Source organism: Dendrobates tinctorius, unplaced genomic scaffold, assembly GCF_039654945.1.
Source record: "Dendrobates tinctorius isolate UK_male_01 unplaced genomic scaffold, ASM3965494v1 ptg000162l, whole genome shotgun sequence".
Lineage (NCBI taxonomy): Eukaryota > Metazoa > Chordata > Amphibia > Anura > Dendrobatidae > Dendrobates > Dendrobates tinctorius.
The window spans coordinates 65,175,516-65,198,446 of record NW_027361829.1 but is presented as its reverse complement, the minus strand read 5'-3'; the positions used below and the strand labels follow the sequence as shown (position 1 = coordinate 65,198,446).

Sequence of the window (22,931 nt, the reverse complement as noted above, 5' to 3'; positions counted from 1 at the left end):
GCAATCACGCAAAAAACCCTGCAAAAAATGCCCAACACGTCTGATAGAAAAAGTACTGAAGTCACTAGACTTCGCCCACTATATCAGCACTCTGGTATATTCTGAAAGCAGAGCAAAGAGAGGCCAATCTAATAAGGGACAAAAACAAACTGACACAAACAATAACATAAGGATGGAAGTTCAGCACAGCCCCAGCCGGGGCTGGCTGACCACACAAAACTGAAATAGACAAAACCAAATCAAATGTGAACACTAGCAAAAGAACACTTAGCTTAAGCATGCAGGGACTGAGCTGGAAACTAAGACCTCAGGAGGCAGGAAAAAATCACCAGCAGGGATAGAGGGAGTCGGCTGTCTTAGGCTGGTTTCACACTAGCGTTTGATCGCGCAGCGCATCGGGCGCTATCGGGCGCACGCGAAATGTTCCCCTATCTTTAACATGGTGGTCGCAGGGTCTTGCGAATGTACGCGCTCATCAGCGTTTAGTGTGCGCTGCGCATTTTACAGGTGTACGCCCAGACGCGCCGTACGCTACATGTTGCATTTTTTGTTCCGCCTACATCGTAAAAAAATTCGCGCGCGCACGTGTGCACTCAGTGTGCGCCCAAAAATAGCATTACAGTCTACGTGCTCGCTGACGAACGCTTGGCAGCGCGCACGTCAGCGCCTTGTGCGCGCACGCAATTTGAGTAAACAATGTCTAGACACTTGTCTAAAACTCCCCCTAAACAAGCAACATTGTTTGGGAGGAATGTAGATAAAAGAAGGTGTCTTCAGGGACAATTACTCTACAGACAGCCTTGCAGAGATTAGGCAAGAGCCTAGAATAGCCTTCCAAGTGTGGATTCAAGCTTCAGGAGCCAAAATGTGAGTATTCTTCAACATAATGTCTGTGTGTCCTGTACAATTTTGTACTAATGTATTTTTGTTTCATTTCAGCATGTCTTCTTCTGGATCACTGTATTCGCCATCTCAGCAAGAACTGGCCCAAGCTGATTGTGAAGTGAGAATCTTGCTGCCTTTGGGTAAGTATATCTGCCTCTAGAAATGTGTTTTAATTTTTTCTTTCTTTACAGACACGGGCACTGAAGATGAAGTGCGGGAGCAGTCTGAGCGGGAGCAGTCTGAGTGGGAGCAGCGTAGTCAAGTATTGGCGAGGAGACGCAATGTGAGTGTATATATTATTTTTTTTTTCTGTCTTTATTTATCTTTCTTTTTCTCTGTTTCTTTTTGTATCTGTTTCATTTTCCAAAATTCAAAACATTATAATATTATTTTTTCTAGGTGCCACAACGGGATGACGAAGAAGTAGTGTACATCGACAACGAGCACCTGATCCGCCTCGTTGAGTAGCGTATCCCGTTGTGGGACAGCCGTGACCAGCAGTACAAAGATACAGTGGTGACCCGGCAGCTCTGAAATGAGGTGGCCGCAGCGATGATGGATGGCTGGGACAGCGCCTCTCCAAGTTCAAAAAGGGCGTTCAGTAAGTATAAAGATGCACTGTGATACTGCATTGATTTTTGGACCTGATGGTGCTGATGTGTTTTTTGCAAGATATATTCCTGCATTATGAAAAATAAAACGCAAAGAGAGGCGCAATGAGTGTACCTGTGTTTAAATTAATTCCCTAACTGAATCAACAGGGTGCTCACCTTACATGGTTGTACCAATCTTGCACAACCACAGTGTGAATGGTAGTTGGGGAGCGTGTCCTCGCAACCCAGAAGGGCACTGTACGTGGCTGTCAGCAACCTCCGCTCTCCTGGTCAGTCCATCTCTCACCGGCTTCCGGATGTGAAGTTGAGACCGATCCCAGCCGTAAGTGAACACCAAGGATCCTGGAGCTTCCCAGCACCGCCCAGCAAATGCAGGTTCTCCCACAAGCAACTGCCCTCCAAGCTGCTCCTGCCGCTGATCCTCAGAGAGGAAAATTCAATGTGAAGCAACAACAAAAAAAGCGGTCTGCAGGAGCGCTAAAAGGCTTTTAGCGCTCCTATAGACCGCTTTTTTTGTTGTTGCTTCATATTCTTGCATTAAACACATCAGTGCCTTGTGGAATACATTGATTGATTTTTGTCTTCAACTGCTGCATTGATTTATGGTACTGATGGTGCTGGTGTTTTTTTTGACAAGATATATTCTTGCATTAAAAACACCAATGCCATGTGGAAAACAGTGAATTTTGTCTTCAACTGCTGCATTGCTTTATGGTCCTGATGGTGCTGGTGTTTTTTGGCAAGATATATTCTTGCATTAGAAACACCAATGCCATGTGGAAAACAGTGATTGATTTTTGTCTTCAACTGCTGCATTGCTTTATGGTGCTGGTGTTTTTTTGGCAAGATATATTCTTGCATTAAAAACACCAATGCCATGTGGAAAACAGTGATTGATTTTTGTCTTCAACTGCTGCATTGCTTTATGGTGCTGGTGTTTTTTTGGCAAGATATATTCTTGCATTAAAAGCACCAATGCCATGTGGAAAACAGTGATTGATTTTTGTCTTCAACTGCTGCATTGATTTATGGTCCTGATGGTGCTGGTGTTTTTTTGGCAAGATATATTCTTGCATTAAAAACACCAATGCCATGTGGAAAAAAGTGATTGCTTTGTCAACTGCTGTCTTGATCCGGTTTTCACTCTTGCTCCGGATGATACTGTTGTTTTCGCTGCTACATATATTCTAGCAGGAAACATAGCAGTGTCCTCAGTATCAACAGTGACTGCATTGTGTCTAGAATTTTATTTGTGCTGCAGCATTGACTGTTTGCAAAGTTCTATCAGGTGTGTGTGCTGATAATTAAGTTGCCTTAAAGGGAAGGTGCCATCCAAAAAATTTTTTTTCAGCAATTGAAAAAATGTAAAGAATTAATGTTTACATTTTCTTAAAAAATATTATCGTTTGTTTTTAATTTTGCAAAATATGAAAAATAATTTTAAAAAGTTTGGCATTTCCACTTGTTAACACTAGGGGGAGCAGCTACTGAAATCTGGCACAAAAACCTATGACATCTATAGACACAGTGAGCAGCCATTTTGATGGGGCTTGCAAAGTTACTGACTGTCTTTGCATGTAAAGTCTGGATCAGAACAGGCCATCAATCAGCAGACATGTTTCCTGGATTTCTGTGGAGCAGACAAGCAGACGGTCCATCCATGTGAATAAAACACAGCGCTCTTTGTACAATCCCTGGCACCGAACAGGGCGCCCCCCACAGACCAGCACACTGCTCTCCTGAAACACTTTGTGGTGCTGTCGCCCTGCTCCTTCCACCATACATCAGGCCCCTGTCCCCTCGGTTTCACACATCACCAGGACGGGATCTGAGGAGAGGAATGGGGTCTTCGGTCACCGAGGATGGCAGGCAGCAAGGATTCTGGGAGCAGAGTGACAGCAGCACAGAGTATTTCAGGAGAGCAGTATCACACGGGATAGGATTAGATACACGGCTCAGCAGGCAGCATCACACAGGAGAGGATTAGATACACAGCTCAGCAGTCAGCATCACACAGGAGAGGATTAGATACACGGCTCAGCAGTCAGTATCACACAGGAGAGGATTAGATACACAGCTCAGCAGTCAGTATCACACAGGAGAGGATTAGATACACGGCTCAGCAGTCAGCATCACACAGGAGAGGATTAGATACACGACTCAGCAGGCAGTATCACACAGAAGAGGATTAGATACACAGCTCAGCAGTCAGTATCACACAGGAGAGAATTAGATACACGGCTCAGCAGAAAGTATCACACAGGAGAGGATTAGATACCCGGCTCAGAATACAGTATCACACAGGATAGGATTAGATACACAGCTCAGCAGACAGTATCACACAGGAGAGAATTAGATACACGGCTCAGCAGAAAGTATCACACAGGAGAGGATTAGATACCCGGCTCAGAATACAGTATCACACAGGATAGGATTAGATACACAGCTCAGCAGACAGTATCACACAGGAGAGGATTAGATACCCGGCTCAGAATACAGTATCACACAGGATAGGATTAGATACACGGCTCAGCAGTCAGTATCACACAGGATAGGATTACATACACGGCTCAGCAGTCAGTATCACACAGGATAGGATTACATACACGGCTCAGCAGTCAGTATCACACAGGAGAGGATTAGATACCCGGCTCAGCAGGCAGTATCACACAGGAGAGGATTAGATACACGGCTCAGCAGGCAGTATCACACAGGATAGGATTAGATACACAGCTCAGCAGTCAGTATCACACAGGAGAGAATTAGATACACGGCTCAGCAGAAAGTATCACACAGGAGAGGATTAGATACCCGGCTCAGAATACAGTATCACACAGGATAGGATTAGATACACAGCTCAGCAGACAGTATCACACAGGAGAGGATTAGATACACGGCTCAGCAGAAAGTATCACACAGGAGAGGATTAGATACCCGGCTCAGAATACAGTATCACACAGGATAGGATTAGATACACGGCTCAGCAGTCAGTATCACACAGGATAGGATTACATACACGGCTCAGCAGTCAGTATCACACAGGAGAGGATTAGATACACGGCTCATCAGACAGTAACACACAGGAGAGGATTGGATGCACGGCTCAGCAGGCAGTATCACACAGAAGAGGATTAGATGCACGGCTCAGCAGGCAGTATCACACAGAAGAGGATTAGATGCACGGCTCAGCAGACAGTATCACACAGGATAGGATTAGATACACGGCTCAGCAGGCAGTATCACACAGGAGAGGATTAGATACACGGCTCAGCAGACAGTATTACAGATATGCCCACACTGGTGAAACTTCCAGCCCCCCCCCAATTATACACTAGACTATGGGCTGTATAAGTCACTATCCTCCTCAGACAGCCATAAAAGCAAAGGTGTCAGATTACCGGAGATCACTGGGGCTGTGAGTGAGGAGGCGGAGACAGAGCAGGAGGACGCTGGAGCAGGAAGCACAGGGCTGAGCCTGGAGTAAGCAGGACAGAGGAGCATAGATGAAAGTCACCCGCACTCACCACTCTCCATCCTCCGGCTCCAGTGACCACCTTCTCCTTTTCTTCAGCCTCTCCTCACAACACAGGACCTGTTATGCCACAAGTGGTCCTGTGATAGAGGGTAAGTGGAGCTCAGCAGACAGCACTGGGCTACAGTAAAATGGCGCCCAGCCACACCTACAGCAGTGAATGGTGCAGCCCACAGGGGCGTGCCCAGTTCTCTGCTACTGAGGCTGCAATGTGCGGTCGGAAGCCGACCGCAGTTTCCTATGTGCAGGGACGGCCATATTTGCAGACTGTATGAGTCCTCCACAGATCTGCAAATCAAGATGTCAGCGCCCAGTGGCTATATGAAAACATTATTACAAACAAACCATAAATCCTGGTTAGTACAACATTTGCTGAAACAACATGTTTTGTAACTTACTATTTTTTTGCAAATTATATAAAATTGCGGTACCTTCCCTTTAAGTACATTTTCTAATTTTTTTTTTTCCCAACAGTGAACAAAATCCGCACACGTTGGCGCTCAATGAAGGACCACCTCAATACTGATGTTCGTGCTGAGGGACAGGTTCGGAGTGGTTCAGCGGCAAGGCGCAGAAGAAAGTACCGCCATCATCGCGAGTTGGCTTTCCTGAGACCGGTCCTTGCCAGCAGAGCGTAAGTTTTTTTTTTTTGTTTTTTTTGTTATTACTATGTGCTTTTCTAGTCCACAGCTGATGCTTATTGTAAATACATGATACTAATGTTTTCCCTTTCTTTCCACAGCACTTGGAGCAGCACCCTGCAACCTGTCCCGGGAGCGGTTCTTCATCGATCGTCCTCGGACCCGTCCCAGCCATCCGACAGCCAGGAAGCATCTTGCAGGTCAGCAACACAGACAGCTGGTGACCAGGAAGCTGGTCCATCAGGTGTTCCCCTGTCCCAGGTCTCTGTCACTGGTTATGCGGGCACTACCCACCAGCGGCAGAGGGCCTCGGACAGGCCTGTCATGCCCGAGTTCATGCTCTTGAGCGAAGCCTTTAAGGGCAGCCTCAAGGCGCTGTCCGCCAGAATGGAAAGCGTTTTTTCCCTGATGGAACGTGGTTTTAACCACATGGAACACCGCTTCCACTCTGTTGACCAATGCCTTGACCGTCTGGAGGCCGACCTAAACAGACCAGCGCACCATTTTTTCAGTAAAATTGAACAGGGCATGGCGGAACACCTTAGTCCTGAGCAACAGCTGAGTGTGTTACAGGCCTGCAACACTGCTTACTTGAAGGCTATGCAGCAGAATCGGTATGTGCAGCAGTCAGTGGTGTCATTTCCAACAGTTCCACCGCTGACTCGCTTCACCACACTACCGACTTCTGCTGCATACCACTGCACGGCCACCTGCATTCCCAGCGAAGCCGGACACCACTACACCACCCCAAGTCTGAGTGCTGCTGGACATTCCTCCGCCACCACCACTATGGCAAGCGCTGCTCCTGTATGGAGCACCGCCACAGCACCACCAGCTTGGAGCCAAACCTCCACAGAACCTGCTTGGGCCACAGACACCACCAGTCAACACCAAAGGAGCACCGCCAGCACTCCTCAGCAACAGAGCACCGCCAGCACTCCTCAGCAAAGGAGCACCGCCAGCACTCCTCAGCAAAGGAGCACCGCCAGCACTCCTCATCAAAGGAGCACCATCACCACTCCTCATCAAAGGAGCACCGCCTGCACTCCTCATCAAAGGAGCACCACCAGCACTCCTCATCTTAAGATCACCGCCACCAATACTCCTCCTTGGAGTCCCCCAAGAACTTTGGCTGAGATCCCAGACAGGCAGCCTCCTGCTCGGAGCACCAACCCAACTTTCTCCCCTTCTAGGAGCACCGCCACCACAGAGCAGCAAAGGGGTGATCCGCATTCCCTATTTTCCTCTTCGCCACGACAGCACCCACTGAGAGAGGGGATCCGCCCCAGGAACAGGAAACCTACAGAGAGATAAATGGGGCGGTCCCCCTCGCTCCCTCAGTTTGGTTTCCTGTTCCTAGGAAGGAACCCGCAGAAGAGGATACCTGGTCTGGTAGCCGCCTGCCTGCATAATATGAGCAGCAGGGGCCCCAGGACCGGAGGCAGCGTCGGGCGGAGAGGTGTATTTCGCCCCCCCAGAGCTGGTGTAATGCAGGTGAGGCTGGAGGCGAAAGTGGTGCCAAAGCTCACTGGGGTTATGGCTATACTCCCCCCCCCCCCCCCCCCCCCCCCCCCCGAGGGGGTGGACGCATTACAAACGCCATCGGGCGTACTGAGGCCGGGACCCCCCCCCCCAGAGTGGCAGAAGGGCTTGTGCGCTGTGTGCTGAGCAGCGCTGCTGGGAGTCATACCCCTGCGGCAGGAGAAGGTCCCAGTGCGTGGAGGGGGGCGCAGACGCGCGGTGTCGCCGGCCGCATCATTTGCGGTGACCCAGCGCTCCAGGAGAGGCAACCCGGAAGTGGAGGAGAACTTCCGGGATCAGGCTGAAGGCAGAGACCGCGGGACAACGCCCGCGCATGCGCAGTAGGGGGAGAGAAAGAAAAAAAAAAAAAAAATGGTGGACAAAAAAAAAAAAAAAAGAGGAGCAAAAGGCTTTAAAAGGAAGCCACAGACACAGCGCTAGTGCGCAGTCATGTCGTCCTTAGATGACTCAGCTTCGCTCCCATTAGGTCAGCTAGTGGTATCCCCACTTGGCAGTAGACAGAGCAGTGCTACGAGGAGAACCAATAGCACCAGAAGAAGTGGCAGCTCTAGGAAGGAATCCATTGGGCCTTCCAGGCAAGATGAGCCGTTAGAGAAGAAACGTAAGGAAAAGAAGTCGTCCCATGCCTCGCCTCAGCCTGGGTCCCGGACACCGCAGCCGGTAGTTGCTGACGAAATTCACGGGTGAGTGTTTTTTGGTCAGGTTAGATAATTGATAGCCTTCTCTTTCTGGTCCATACCCCTTTTAGGCTAAAAGAACAGAGAAGGCGAAACATAGAGAGTGTGCCTTATGTTCGCAGCCCCTCCCGGATGGCCACCCAAAGAGATTATGCCAATCATGTGTGGAGGAGGCCTTGCAGGAGGAATCCTCACGAAAGAAGGAGGATATCCGGGCACTGATAAGAGAGGAACTACGGGCCTTAGGCGGTTCCAGTAGTCTAGGGGGTCACTCCTCAATGAGAGAAATACGTTCATCTAAAGGAGGAGTCTCGCTGGCGTCAAGGTCGCCATCAGATACCGGAGAACTAGATTCCGATAAGTCCCAGGAATACCTTTCCTCAGAGGACGAGGATCAGACGTGTTTTCCCACGGACAGTGTCAGTAATCTCGTGAAGTCTGTCCGAAATACCATGGGGTTGCCGGAGAGTAAGGACCCCAAGACCCCTCAGGACATAATGTTTGCGGGTATCTCCCGTAAAAAGGTCCGAGCATTCCCAGTGGTCCCAGCTGTTAAAGACCTAGTTAAGAGGGAATGGGAGAAACAAGGTCAGAGGACCTTCCTCCCCTTAACGTCAAAGCGTAAGTATCCCTTTGACGATGAGGAGTTAACGGCCTGGTCGAGAGCCCCCAAGGTGGATGCGGCAGTGGCCTCTACCTCCCGTAGATCCTCCTTGCCGGTGGAGGATTCGGGAACTTTGGCTGATTCTTCGGATCGTAAGACCGATACATTCCTCAAAAGATCTTGGGAAGCTTGTACGGCAGCCTTTAAGCCCGCAATAGCAGCCACATGTACGGCAAGATCTATGTTGGTGTGGCTGAACGACTTGGAGGATAATATTAAAAATGGAGTAGCCAGGAGTAGGCTTCTTTCCTCTATGCCCCTCATTAAGGGAGCAGCGGCCTTCCTCTCCGACTCCTCTGCGGATTCTCTCCGGTTGTCGGCTAGAGCCGCGGGACTGACCAATGCAGGCAGGCGGGCCTTATGGTTGAAGGGGTGGAAAGGAGACACACAAACAAAAACTAGATTGTGTGCTATACCCTGCCAGGGTAAGTACCTGTTTGGTACAGAACTGGATGAAATTTTGACAAAAGCGGGGGAGAGGAAAAAGGGGTTCCCTAACCCGTATGTTCCGTTCAACAGGAGGGCCTACAGGAAGCCGCCGTTCTGAAAAAAGAAAGACTTTAGACCCCAGGATCGCTGGGGAAATAAGGACCCCAAGCAAAGAGGCAACCTATTCGGGAAACGTCCCTTCAGAGGAGACAGATCCCGATAAAACCGTTACACCGGTAGGTGGCAGGCTATTAAGATTCAGCCGCCAATGGATGAAGGTGACATCAAACCCGTGGGCCCTAAGTATTGTATCATCAGGCCTAAAATTAGAATTCGTTCGGTATCCACCGAACTCCTTCTTATTGACTTCTATGAAGTCCCGTTCTCAGCAGGAAGCACTGGAGATGGAGATTGCGGTACTGCTATCTAAACAGGTTCTAGTGGAGGTCCCAGACGACGAAACAGGGATGGGCTTTTATTCTCCTCTATTCTTAGTCCCAAAACCAGATGGCTCTTACAGGACTATAATAAATTTAAAAAAACTTAATACCTTCCTAAGACTGAGGTCGTTTAAAATGGAGTCGATTAAGTCTGCAATAAAGCTTTTGTTTCCCAGGTGTTATATGGCGGTCTTGGACCTAAAGGACGCCTACTACCATCTCCCCATATATCAAGGGCACCAAAGGTTCCTGCGGGTAGCAGTCTGGTTCAGAGGTCGGATTCAGCATTTCCAGTTTGCGGCAATGCCATTCGGGCTATCCATGGCTCCTCGGGTATTTACCAAATTAATGCTGGAAGTAATGTCATATGTAAGGCTGAATGACACCCTAGTTGTCCCTTATTTAGACGACCTACTCATAGTGGGGAATTCTGTTTCACAGTGTGAAGCAAGAATAGCTAGAATTATCTCATCCCTGCAAACACTGGGTTGGCTAATTAACTGGGAGAAATCCAGACTAGAGCCTGTGACCTGTCAAAGGTTTTTGGGCCTGCAAGTAGACTCCGTAACTGAGGAGTGCTTTCTGCCAAACGCCAAAGTAATGGCCATAATCGACAAAGTACAGAATGCTACAGGAAGACCCGTAATATCATTGAGACAGGGCATGTCCTTGCTGGGGTCACTAATATCATGCATTCCAGCGGTGCAATGGGCTCAGTTCCACTCTAGAGGACTACAGTGGGCTATTCTGCAGGAGATAGATAGACTGCAGGGGCGGCTGGAAGGGAAGATATCCCTATCGCCCGAGGTGGTTGAATCCCTAAAATGGTGGTTAATTCCTTCCAATCTATCGAAGGGAGTACAGTGGTGGGTGACTCCCTCCAGGATACTCACCACAGATGCCAGCCCCTTAGGTTGGGGAGCCCACCTAGAGGAGCACATGGTACAAGGCTGGTGGCGGGAGAATGAAATAGAGGCCTCCTCTAATGTAAAGGAGCTAACAGCGATTTTTTATGCGATATCTCGCTTCCTCCCGCAGTTAAGAGGCGCCCACGTAAGGATCCAGACAGACAATACCACCGCAGTGGCCTATATAAACCGGCAAGGAGGCACGCGGTCAATGCCACTGATGTCTATCGCGGGAAAGATTCTGGAGATGGCCGAGGTCCATCTTCTCTCCTTGTCAGCGCTCCATATAAGAGGAGTGGACAGCTCCCGAGCAGACTATCTCAGTCGCCAGGCCCTATACCAGGGAGAGTGGGTCCTCAGCAGAGACGTGTTCGAAATGATAGCGTCAGAATGGGGCAGACCGGAGATAGACCTATTCGCAACCAGAGCCAACAGGCACGTAAAAAGGTTTGCTTCTCTCTACAGGTCGGACAACCCAGATATTCTAGATGCCCTCCAAACACCCTGGGCATTCCAACTAGCCTATGCCTTTCCTCCGATGGTGCTACTACCAACAGTAGTCAGGAAAATAAGACAGGAGAGGGCGAGGGTCATCTTGATAGCCCCGTTTTGGCCAAAAAGACCGTGGTTTTCATGGCAGAGAGCCATGTCAATAACCGACCCGTGGATCCTGCCGCTGCACCAGGACCTTCTCTCGCAGGGACCCTGCTACCATCCACAGGCCAAAGCCCTGCACCTAGCGGCCTGGAATTTGAAAGGGAGCTACTGAGGCAGAAGGGTTTCTCAAAGAACCTAATCAATACCTTGCTACAAAGCAGGAAGGAGTCCACGACAAAAATTTATGCTAAGGTGTGGAGGAAGTTCCTGGCCTTTCACCCAACAAAACTAGCTGGTGAAGTACCCATTACGGCCATTCTAGAGTTTCTACAAAGAGGCCGAGAACTTAGACTCTCAGTAAGCACTCTTAAGGTCCACGTGTCAGCCCTAGGAGCCCTGTTTAACTATAACGTGGCAGCAAATAGATGGGTGACTCGGTTTATCTCGGCCTGTCAACGAGCAGAACCGGTGCATGTGCCTCGACTTCCAGCGTGGAACCTTACTCTGGTTTTGGATGCCTTCACTCAGGCACCATTTGAGCCCATAAGCTCAGCGTCAGTAAAGTGCCTCTCATTGAAAACGGCTATGCTGGTGGCCTTAGTATCGGCCAGGAGAGTGAGTGATCTTCATGCTCTGTCAGTAGACCCACCGTTCCTGTTAACAACACGAGACAGTCTCATTTTAAAGACGGACCCGTCCTATCTGCCCAAACGGGCAACTAAATTTCATAGGTCTCAAGAGATATGCCTACCTTCATTCTATGAGAACCCGTCAACACAGGACGAGGAGAAATATCACACCTTAGATGTGAAGAGAGCTGTGCTAGCCTACCTTGATAGGACCAGTCCCTGGAGGCAGAGTAGGTCTCTTTTTGTCTCATTCCAGGGCAGCAGGAAGGGGTCTGCAGTTACATCAGGCACGATATCCAGATGGATTAGAGATGCGATCACAATGGCGTATCTGACAAAAGGAGAAGACCCTCCTCTGGGGATTAAGGCGCACTCTACTAGAGCCATATCATCCTCCTGGGCCGAGAGGGCGAACGTCCCAATTGAACAAATATGTAAGGCTGCAACCTGGTCTTCTCCATCTACCTTTTATAGTCACTATAGACTAGATTTGTCCTCTACCGAGGATCTAACTTTTGGTAGATCAGTCCTTAACACGGTGTGCCCGCCCAAGTGATTATCTCTGAAAATCTCTCAGTGGGTGCTGTCGTGGCGAAGAGGAAAAACCGGATTACTTACCAGTAATACTCTTTTGTAGAGTCCACGACAGCACCCGCTCACTTCCCTCCCGTAAGAATTTTTTCACACATGGGTCTCCTTGGTGGTGGAGATTATGATTTAAGTTAGATATGTGATTAAACTTAGTAAGCTAAAACTGCATAGGGGTAAGATAAATTAATCGCCCAAGCAAAATGACTAAAACATGTATGGCGGTTCCTCCGTTGTTCTCGGTAATACAAACTGAGGGAGCGAGGGGGACCGCCCCATTTATCTCTCTGTAGGTTTCCTGTTCCAGGGGCGGATCCCCTCTCTCAGTGGGTGCTGTCGTGGACTCTACAAAAGAGTATTACCGGTAAGTAATCCGGTTTTTACGTGGCAACGACACAGTCCACCATCACCAGGCGGTCACAGGCTGCAAGTCTGTCCGGGCAGGATATTCCTGCGCCAAAGGGATAAAAAAAAAAAAAAAACTTTGTTCGTCCATCCACCCTCTCCTCCTAATATGTCTCAACCTGCCTCCGTGTCAAATCCAGAGCTCCCTTCCCCCAGTACTTTCGTCGCCCCTTCTCCTAGAACCCCTTCCTCAACCTCCAGTCGTTCCTAGTCTCTCCACACACCCAAAGTATCCCAATCTTCCCCCAAACGTCACTCCTAATAAAAAAGTTTTTTTTATTTTTTGTTACAAAATAAATGTGCAATTGTGCTTTCAAAATATTTGGATTGGTTACTGTGTCAATCGCCGACTACATACACTGCGCCGTACACACACTGCGTCGTACACTTAGCGTTTTTGCCACCAGATATCTCCATTACTGAGACATGTTTCTTGTGTCAGTCTTGGAGATATGTGTTGTCAACGAAACAAATCTACATGACTTGTCTTTTCAACAATAGTCTCTACATTCTTGTAATATTGCACAGACTGGATCCAGCAGAGTTCCACAACTCTAGTCCTCAAGATACACAATCAGATCATGTTGTATGGAATCCTCTTTTTTTGTGCTCTTGTGAAGCAGTTAGCAACGGAGCTATGGATTTCATTACAACATGATCTGTTGGTGGACCTTGAGGAGTGGAGTTGGGGAACCCTGCTGGATCCAGTCTGTGCAATATTACTAGAATGTAGAGACTGCTGTGGAAAAGACAACTCATATAGGTATGTGTTGTCCAAAAAACAAAACCAACCTACATGACTTGTCTTTTTCACAGCAGTCTCTACATTCTTTTAATATTGCACAGACTGGATCCAGCAGGGTTCCCCAACTCCAGTCCTCAAGGTCCACCAACAGATCATGTATGGAATCCTCTTTTTTTGTGCTCTTGTGAAACCGTTATCAATGGAGATATGTATTTCATTACAACATGATCTGTTGGTGGACCGTGAGGAGTGGAGTTGGGGAGCCCTGCTGGATACAGTCTGTGCAATATTAAAAGAATGTAGAGACTGCTGTGAAAAAGACAAGTCATGTAGATTGGTTTCGTTGACAACACATATCTCCTTGACTGACACAAGAAACATCAGTAATGGAGATATCTGGTGTATTGCACACACTAAATTATGGAAGGGTTCCCCAACTACAGTGTTAAAAGCCAACAAACAAATCCTGTTTTTAGTAATTCCATTTGAGTTACAAAAAAAAAAAAAATGGAAACATGATCTGTTGGTTGACATTCAGGACTACATTTTGGAAACCCTGGCATAGAGGATGGCGTTGAGTGCAAGGCATATCTATTGTTACCTTGCCTTTTTTTTCCGTTCGCATTTAACTATTAGAGAAAAGGCAAGGAACTATAGATATACCTTGTAAATAACCACATACTCTATTACGTGTTTGTGGAAGAAACACATTACTGATGGTGAAAATAAATGTTATATATACTTCCCAAATACCCTGACCTTGCATCACTATCACACCTGGGCAGGTGAATTGATTTTGAACCTGCAGGGTTGCTATAACTGTCCATATATTTTGCAGAAGAGTGTGGTGATGCTGCAGTTTAATCTGTATTGTAATGGCCATTTGTGATAAGTATTCAGCATGACACAAGGTCTGGGTATTTTACCTGACACAGTTGTATTATCTCCACCATTGCTGTTAATTGAACACACTGTAGAGATTATAAAGGTAATATAGCTTGTGTGTGTATGTCACCTACTTAGGAGTATTAGTGAATTCATGATGCACAAAACACAGCATCATAAATTCACTGATACACCTGGCTAATTGCTAATGGTATTGAGAGTGTAAAAACAGAGAATGCACTCAGTACAGGTATCAAAACAGTTTTTTTATTAACATACCAACAACATGCAATAAAATTTTTTTTACACCATTTGCTCTTGCCATTCCACCCGTCCTACATCTGAGTTGAAGTAGGCCGCAAATTGGTCCCTCATTTGGCCAACTTCGACGGATGACCTGAGAGGGTGCTGTGTAAATTCAGGCAATGGATTAGGAGCAACATCATCAAGATCTAAGTTTGGGGGCTCTCGAGAATTACAAAATTATGTAGAACAACACAGGCCTTGACCACCTCATCCACTGTTTCCAGTTTCAGATTAATAGCTGTGCCAAGAATGCGCCATCTAGATACAAGTATACCAAATGCACACTCTACTGTTCTCCTTACCCTGGTGAGCCTGTAATTATAAATTCTTTTGTGGAGGTCCAAGGCCCGGCTGGAGTAGGGTTTGAGCAGGTTTTGGCACATCTGGAACGCTTCATCACCAACCTGTCACGTCGCTGTCAGACTCAGGGCCTGCTGTTCCGGCTTCGGCCACTAGGAGGCGCCGGACAGGCACGTCGCCGCCAGACTCAGGGCCTGCTGTTCCGGCTCCGGCCACTAGGAGGCGCCGGACTGACACTTCGCCGCCAGACTCGGGGCCTGCTCTTCCAGTCTCAGTCACTAGGAGGCGCCGTGCCGTCACGTCGCCGTCAGACTCGGGGACGGCTGTTCCTGCCTCGACCACTGGGAGGCGCCATGGTTCGCCTCAGGGTGAGGGTGGTGACAGAGAAGAGGCCCCTGCGCAGGCATCTGGTGGCTGCAGGCTCCGCCCCTCTGTCAATCATGTAGGGCTTACAGAATGTCCGTCTGGCCTGGTCCTGGGGGCGGTCCTGGTTACATCATCAGTCCGGGAACCTGTGAGGGATGACCTGATCCCTCAAATACCTTGGGACTGGTCTTGCAAGCCGCCAGATATATTCTTGGTTCCCCTGCGTGCTACTGTGCAATTTGCTATAGTTAAACTCAGACCTCAGCCTGGATTTCTGACCATTCTGTTGCCTGCCGTTTTTGTACCTCTGCCTCTATTCTGATATTTTGACGCTGACCTTTGCTTGGATTCCCGACTCTCCTTCTGCCTGCTGATTTTGTACCTTGCTGCCCTCCTGGTTTTACTGACCCTGGCCTGGACTTTTGACTCTCCTTCTGTCTACTGTTTTCGTACCTCTGCTGCCCTCCGGCCTCCGACTCCTGCCTCCTGACTTTGATTACGGGTTTTAGTTTTGACCCCTTGGCGGCCGTCCTGCTCTGGTCCACTGCTCCTCTAAACAGGTACCCCCTGGGCCCCACAATTCCAGATCCCTGTATAGGGGTTAAGGGTCTCGGGGTTACTCGGGGGGCTGTTCCTACTGCAGCCCAGATTCGCAGACGGCCGTCACACAACCATTACAAATGGCTGTGGCGGACCTTCGGTGTTGGGAAGAGGCCGTGGCATGGGGAAATTGAAGTTGTTGCCATACAACCTCCTGCCCATGTCAGTGGTCTTAAAAGCCTGTGAGTCATTCCCACGGCCAAATGCCCCAATGTCGACTGCAATAAACATACAGTCTGCATCCGCAATGGCCATCAGTACAGTAGAAAAGTACTTTTTGTAGTTATAGAACTCAGAGCCAGTTCTTTTGGGCTTGATAATTCGGATGTGTTTCCCATCCACCGCTCCCAAACAGTTAGGGAAATTGCATACAGTCCAGAATCTGTCGGCGATTTCCAACTACTTTTCTGCGGTTGGCATGGGCATGAATTCGGGACAAAGAACGTTCCACAAAGCCCGGCAGGTGTCCGCTACAATTCCAGACAACGTGGAGATTCCAATCCGGTACTGGAAGTGCAGTGACGAGAGGGTCTCTCCAGTAGCCAGGAATCTATGACACAAAGAAAACAAAAAAAATAATATTTGTGTATACGTAATTTTTTTTTTACACACGTTAAATTAAAAAAAAAAAAGAAATCTGCAGCCTTTGGTTCAATACATGGCATCAAAAAATTACGTCAGCCTTTAGTTAACAACATGGCAGAACTGTAATTCTGCCAGATTTGGAAGAGTACATGTCACAACCAAGAAAAATCAGTAGGCATTGGTTTAGCAAAACTAAGTACCTTAATGTGACCAGAAGCCATTCCTCAGGAGTAATCGCATCTCTCCCTTGATGGCTCTCAACGGCATAAGCCTGAGCCATCCTCATGTTCAGATCCAAGTCAAAGTCAAAGCTCTTCCAACGCAGATCCATGTTTCTCAAGTCAAATGCAAGCAAATGTGAAGAATTCAGCTGTAAACAGGGGCTATATAAAGAATTTCCATAAGACACGCCCACTGCTGTCCCATTGGTGGAGTGTGTTGCAAGAATTTTTCAAGGATTTTTTCTCCAGTTTATTGCGCATAAAAAATGCAAACGCATGAAAAACGCTTACAAACGCATAAAAACGCTGCTATTTTTTGTAGTTATGCGCACAATAATGCTACAAAAAACCGCAGCGTTTACAAGCGCTTTTGACATGCGTTTCATGTGCGCTCCAAACGCAGCGCAAAAAAACGCCAGTGTGAAACTAGCCTTAAATCCAGTCAGAAACTCCCAATGTCCAATCGTCCTCCTCATTATCAGGTGGCAGTCCTCTGTTAATTAGATCAGCTCCATTACCTCCTGTAACCACCAGAGGGAGCCCGGACAGAGAACTCGCGACCCCTCTGTCAATACAACCATCTCCACTACCTTCACCAGCAACCAGAGGTAGGCCAGAAAGTGAATTCACAACATACGGGGTTAATAAATGCAAAACATGTCTAGCAATTTTCTTAAAATTTCTGATACTTTTATAAGTAAATGCAAAACATATTGACCTACATTTCCATTAGCATAAAGTGAAATGCGTCACGAAAAAAAAATAATCTCAGAATCCCTGGGATATATTGAAACTTGTTATCACATAGAATGACACATGTCTATTTGTAAAATTTGGCCATGTCATCCAGGAGTTTCCAGATAAACAAGGGTAGTATGACTGTAAGGTATCTTTAGCAATGTTATTGCCGCCTTGATAATTTTACAGTAATAACAGAAAATAAATTGTTTAGAATTATTCCCGTCCATCTAGCCTCAGCCAGTGCTGCGGAACAGGCTGGCAATAATTGTATCTTTATGGGTCACTTATATTGCTTGCTTATAAGTGTGTGTTGTTTTACAGCCGATGCTTTACCCGGTGTCCAGAGGTGGCAGTCTCGTGTGTGGGCATTAACTAGCAAGTTTATTGAGGCCCGAAACTCCTTGGTGAAACCAAATCCTCAAATCTTGCGTAAAAATGAAATAGCAGAAACCCAAAAAATCTGGCAAAACCGGAATCTTACGGTGTCAGAGGTAACTTATTTTTCTTTTTTTTTTTAATCTCCAAATCTGATCATTTTATGGTAACGAGATTCTATCTCTGAATGTACATTTTATTTAGTGTCCTCGGAACCTGGAACTGTAGAGTAGCAATGAGTTCAGCGTTACTGTATGTGGTCTGTAAGTGATATCTTATGAAGGGGAACTTTGTAGGGTAATTATAATGATACTCCAATTAGATATGTTAGGGATCCCATTTAGGTCTGTGGCCCATGTACACAGATCACACAGCTCCTACCCAGTTAGAAGTATTTGGCTTCAGAAATTTTTACAGGAACCAAATACAGGAAGCACAAATGTCTGATAAATCACATTTGGCAAAAAGTGAAGAAAATTGGAGCTACATGTTGAAGACATTCTACCAGACAAAAGATGCAAAAAAGAATATTTACTGCACATAAAAAGATCCTTTTTTATTCCTATATTGAGATGCAATGTGTGTAAAGGTTCTCATACACTTTAAAGTAAAGGGGTATTCCCAGAATGAATACTATCCTGAAAATTGGGTTTTTGGAAAGGTTCAAGTGAGAGACGCGAGGGTCGATCATGTGCACTGCTGCTCGATTCATTCTTATGGGAGTACCGAACATCAGCCATTCGCATTGATCGGCTATCTCCAGCGGTCCCATTAAGAAAATGTAACCAATTTGTTGCCTTACAGCTCTGGCAAAAATTAAGAGACCACTGCACAGTTTTATAAAAATCTGCTTCTCTACATGTCTGACAGCCATTCCATTCCAGTGTCAGTTGAATTCCAACCAGAGTACACCTCATTCTACTTAATGTGCTTCTGATTAAGTGATTACCTGAACCAAATCTTATTTAACAAAGGAAAGTATAAAAAAAATCCCCGCTGTGGTGTTCACAATCCTCTTGCAATGGGACATGCTGGATGGCAAAACAAGTGCTAGTAATATCCCAAAAGTAATAGGAATGAAAAAATAACTTTTAACCATGTCAAAGAAGTCTTGAGTGAGGAAAAGGGCTCAATTCTGGCTTTACTAGCAGAGAGATACAGTGAGCATCATGTTGCCTCCATCTTTAAAATTTCTAACACTGTAGTCCATTTCAATGAGGTCAAGCAGCAGACATTGGGGACAACAAAGATACAGACCGGCAGAGGGCAAAATGACCCTCCACTGACCGGGATGACCGTCATCTTATTCGAATGTCACTCAGCAACCACAAGATGACATCAAGTGACCTACAAAAGGAATGACAAATGGCAGCTGAGGTGAAGTGCATGGCAAGAACAGTTTGTAACAGGCTCCTAGAGGTAAAAGAAAAATCAGACAAAATGAAAATTTTGCATTGGTCTCTGAATTTGTGCCAGATCTGTATATGACAAGGCTTCCTGTCCATTTGATTGACAGGATGTTATACCACACTTCCTCTGCAGGTGCTTCAGATTACTGTTATGGCATCAAGAGTACCTCCTTAAAGGTGCCCATACATGTAAAAGATAGGAGATAAATCACTTAAAGTGAATCTGTCAGCAGGTTTTTACTACCTCATCTGAGTGCAGGTTGTTAACCCATACTCTGGCTGTCAATGCTTTCCAAAGTAACGAAGAGATCCATTATGATTAAAATCAATTTTTATTAATGACAATAAAATCAGAAATAATAAAAATAACAGTGCCTCATGGAAGGGATGCTACTATATCCTGACCTTTAAATAACAGTATATAGCACTCTAATAATAGTAAATTAACACTAAATAGGGTGTTATATAAAAAAAGTGTTGTGACTTACCTCTATGATTAGTCACCTGGAGATAAATGCTGCAAGTCACCTACGTCCCATATGTTCTATACAAAGAGTAAATATATGCAAACAATAGCAAAACACAAGCATTTTTTGGATAGAAGAGGGAATAGAATGTGAATTGTGCAGTATACAATGATACATATACGGTACTTCCTATCATATCTAATAAAGTGAATATATGCAGACAGTGGCAGCAAAATTTAACAAGATAAGGCCAAAGAATAGCAGTTGTGCAGTATATATTGACACATATGCATCCTATCATAGGCCTTCCCAGGGGAAAAGGAATGATATTATACCTTAAAAAAATAATAGTATATAAAAACAAGTAGTGCTGGCTATTCACGTGATGTAACCTACAAACACATATCACATAATAATATCCTAAATGGAATGAATAATTACATGTTCTCCAGCAAATTAATGCAAAGAGGGAAATACTCAAGATGTCGATGAAGGAAAAATTAGGGAAATGCAGAGAAACAAGATGACCAGACATGTCCGGAGTAGTGTCCCCACTCCTTGACTCGCGTTTTACCACTTGCTTCTTCCTGTCATCTAAGAGCAGCATGATGTAGGCAGAGAGAAGCTGATTCCATTGAGGTATCACTTAAATAACTGGGTGCAGCTGTTATGACACACAGTTTTTAGATTTAGCAATGAAGCAGAGCTGAGAAAGCTAACCCCGCCCACACCAGGCTCTGTATATGCAATGTCAATAGACAGTGAGCTGCCTATTACAGGAGGGGACGTGTCAGACCAAGGCTCATGTGATCAGCTAGTCACAGCTACTGGTGCTATAACAGTCATGGAGCTTGATAATAGAGGCATTGCTGAAATCTGTGTTTTAACCCCTGCATTATTTGCCTTGTAGGGTCATTAAAAAAATCATTAGTAATCCTTTTCGGCCCCCAGCTGTCCTGTGCCAAACAGTTCTCTGTCTGATAATGTCCTTGGTCTCTGGGAGGTGTAACTGAAGTCGCACCCCGCCGTTACCTCTAATGTTGCCTGTATACAGGGGTGTATAGTGCACTCTGAATACTTATTATGGGGGGTGCTGTTATCATGGATGGGAATGGCCTTTCAAATGTTTTAGAAGATCTGAATGCCTACAGGAATCCCACGCAAACGCGAGGAGAAAATGATTCACCTGCGTGCAGGAATTAGCCAGTCACTGTGAACTCTCACAAATGTGCGTTATTCTAAAAAGACATTTTTGTTTGCGTTGCCTAGGTGACCAGCTACTTCACCGAGGATTTCGTTTTCAATGCAGCGATTTCCCAGCTAATGAGTCTAAGCAACATACTGTCGGTAAGTGCATCTGCCGGCGCCGCTCCGACCTGTGATCGCTAATAACGGGGCTGGGAGGATGCCTCTGGTTTGGCCACGTTTTCACAAGAGGAACAGATTGTTTTGCCTCTGCTTTGTGTTCAAGCGGCTGGGGTAATATTGTATATTGTTCTACAGATACAAGAGAAAAGCGTATTACTTTCTGCCAATGTTTTCTCTCTCTCCGGAAAGGCTTCTTTGAATTAAAGCTGGAAGAAAGGCTTTGTAGGCTTATAGTGGCATGCGGGGCTTTTTTCCATTACCATTAACTCTTTTGTACTGTGGTCAAGAGCGCAGTTCAGCTTAGGAACAATACAGACTAAGTCACAGTTTTCCCCAAATGAAAATGTCATTTACAGTTCCCCCTGAATAAGGAACATCCAACGCTCTGCAATGCTGGTGCTGCTGACTGGGAGACCGCACGATTCTTTAAACACATGATTTTATCTGTTATACTTTTAGATATGTTAAATTTGCAGTTTTCCTTGAATCCTGTATATAGTTGGAGCATTATAGCATTATTTTAACCCCTTAGTGACCTGGCCAATTTTTTACAAATCTGACCAGTGTCACGTTATGTGTTAATAACTCTGGAACGCTTCAACATTGTTGTTGAGATTGTTTTTTCGTGGCACGATATAATTTATGTTAGTGGTAAATTTAGGTCGATAAGTTTTGTGTTTCTTTATAAAAAAATATCAGAAATTTAACAAAAGTGTCAAAAAAATAGCAATTTTCAAACTTTGAATGATTATCCCTTTAATCCAGATAGTCATACCACAGCAAAACAATAATAAGTAGCATTCCCCTCATCTCTGCCTTACATCAGCACCATTTGTAAAATGTTACTTTATTTTGTTAGCCTTTTAAGAGGTTTAAAAATGCAGCAGCAATTTTTCATTTTTTTTCAAGGAAATTTACAAAATTATTTTTTTGGAGGGACCTATCCAGGTTTGAAGTGACTTTGGGGGTCCTATATATTGGAAAATCTCCAAAGGTGATACAATTTTGAAAACCGCACCACCCAACGTATTGAAAACTGCTGTTAGATAGTTTATTTTCCCTTCAAGCGATTTCCAGGAATTAATGCAAAGTGGCATGGCAGGAATGAAAAAGTGTTTTTTACCACCTAAATGTTCATAACTTCTGAACAGGTCGCTATAGCCGGGAGACTCTAAGGCCGCTATTTGGCCGTGAACTGCTATGGCAAACATCAGGATCACACGATCAAGATCTGAAGGTGCTGATGGGGTTAAAAAGGGAGCCCCCGCACTCTGTTAACCATTTATATGATGTAGTCACTATTGACAGCAGCTTCTAAGGGGTTAAACAAATATGGACTGTGCCAACACTGACCGTGACTGATGCAGCCAGTTGTCAGCTATAGTGTACAGCCGACAGCTGCTGGATTGTCGCCTGTATGGGGATGATATTCTCTTATATCTCAGGTCAGTAAAAAGACGTATTGGTGGTCATTAACAGGTTAACTTAGTGGTCCTCCAGCTGCCATATTGCCAAAAAGATAACCTTGGCGTTTCGCATACCAGCCAGTTGAGTCAGTGGGTAAACATATCCAACTTTTTTAGATTCCACAGTTCCCTCCATACAGAAGAGAAAACAGGGTAGCTCATCTGTCCTTTATGGTTCAGAAGAGCACTTACCATATCTGATCCTCATCATCATCCTAGGGCCGTGTTCCTCAACTCCGCTCTTGAAGAGCCACCAACAGGTCCTGTTTTCAGGATTTCCTTAGTATTACACAGGTGATGGAATTATTGCCTGTCTTGATGATATAACCATCACCTGGGCAATACTAAGGAAATCCTGAAAACATGACTTGTTGGAGGCTCTTCAGGACCGGAGTTGGGGAACAGTGTGCTAGGGAAAGACAGCTGTGGCATTTGACTTGGCTTCTCATGGATGCCGCACCTAAGGTATGAGTGGTTTCCTCATATCAAGAGTTTCTCCAATAAAATGACAGACACAAAAGAGTGCTGTGGATGCCCCTGAAAAAT

General features: G+C 46.0%; 1 protein-coding gene and 1 long non-coding RNA gene across 4 annotated transcripts in view; one reads left to right on the top strand and one right to left on the bottom strand.

Moving 5' to 3' along the window:
* LARS2 (leucyl-tRNA synthetase 2, mitochondrial) overlaps window positions 1–22,931 on the top strand; it is a 537,549-nt gene that overhangs the window by 490,101 nt on the left and 24,517 nt on the right. For all 3 annotated transcript variants that reach the window (XM_073550070.1, XM_073550069.1, XM_073550068.1), the window contains exons 17-18: window positions 17,622–17,791; window positions 20,821–20,898. In XM_073550070.1, coding sequence (XP_073406171.1) covers window positions 17,622–17,791; window positions 20,821–20,898 — 248 coding nt within the window. The remainder of the gene's footprint in view (window positions 1–17,621; window positions 17,792–20,820; window positions 20,899–22,931) is intronic.
* Window positions 14,427–16,465, bottom strand: LOC141052594 (uncharacterized). The gene is made up of 2 exons (XR_012220853.1): window positions 15,826–16,465; window positions 14,427–14,891 (listed from the first exon to the last, which is right to left on the bottom strand). It is a non-coding gene; the product is annotated as an uncharacterized lncRNA (long non-coding RNA).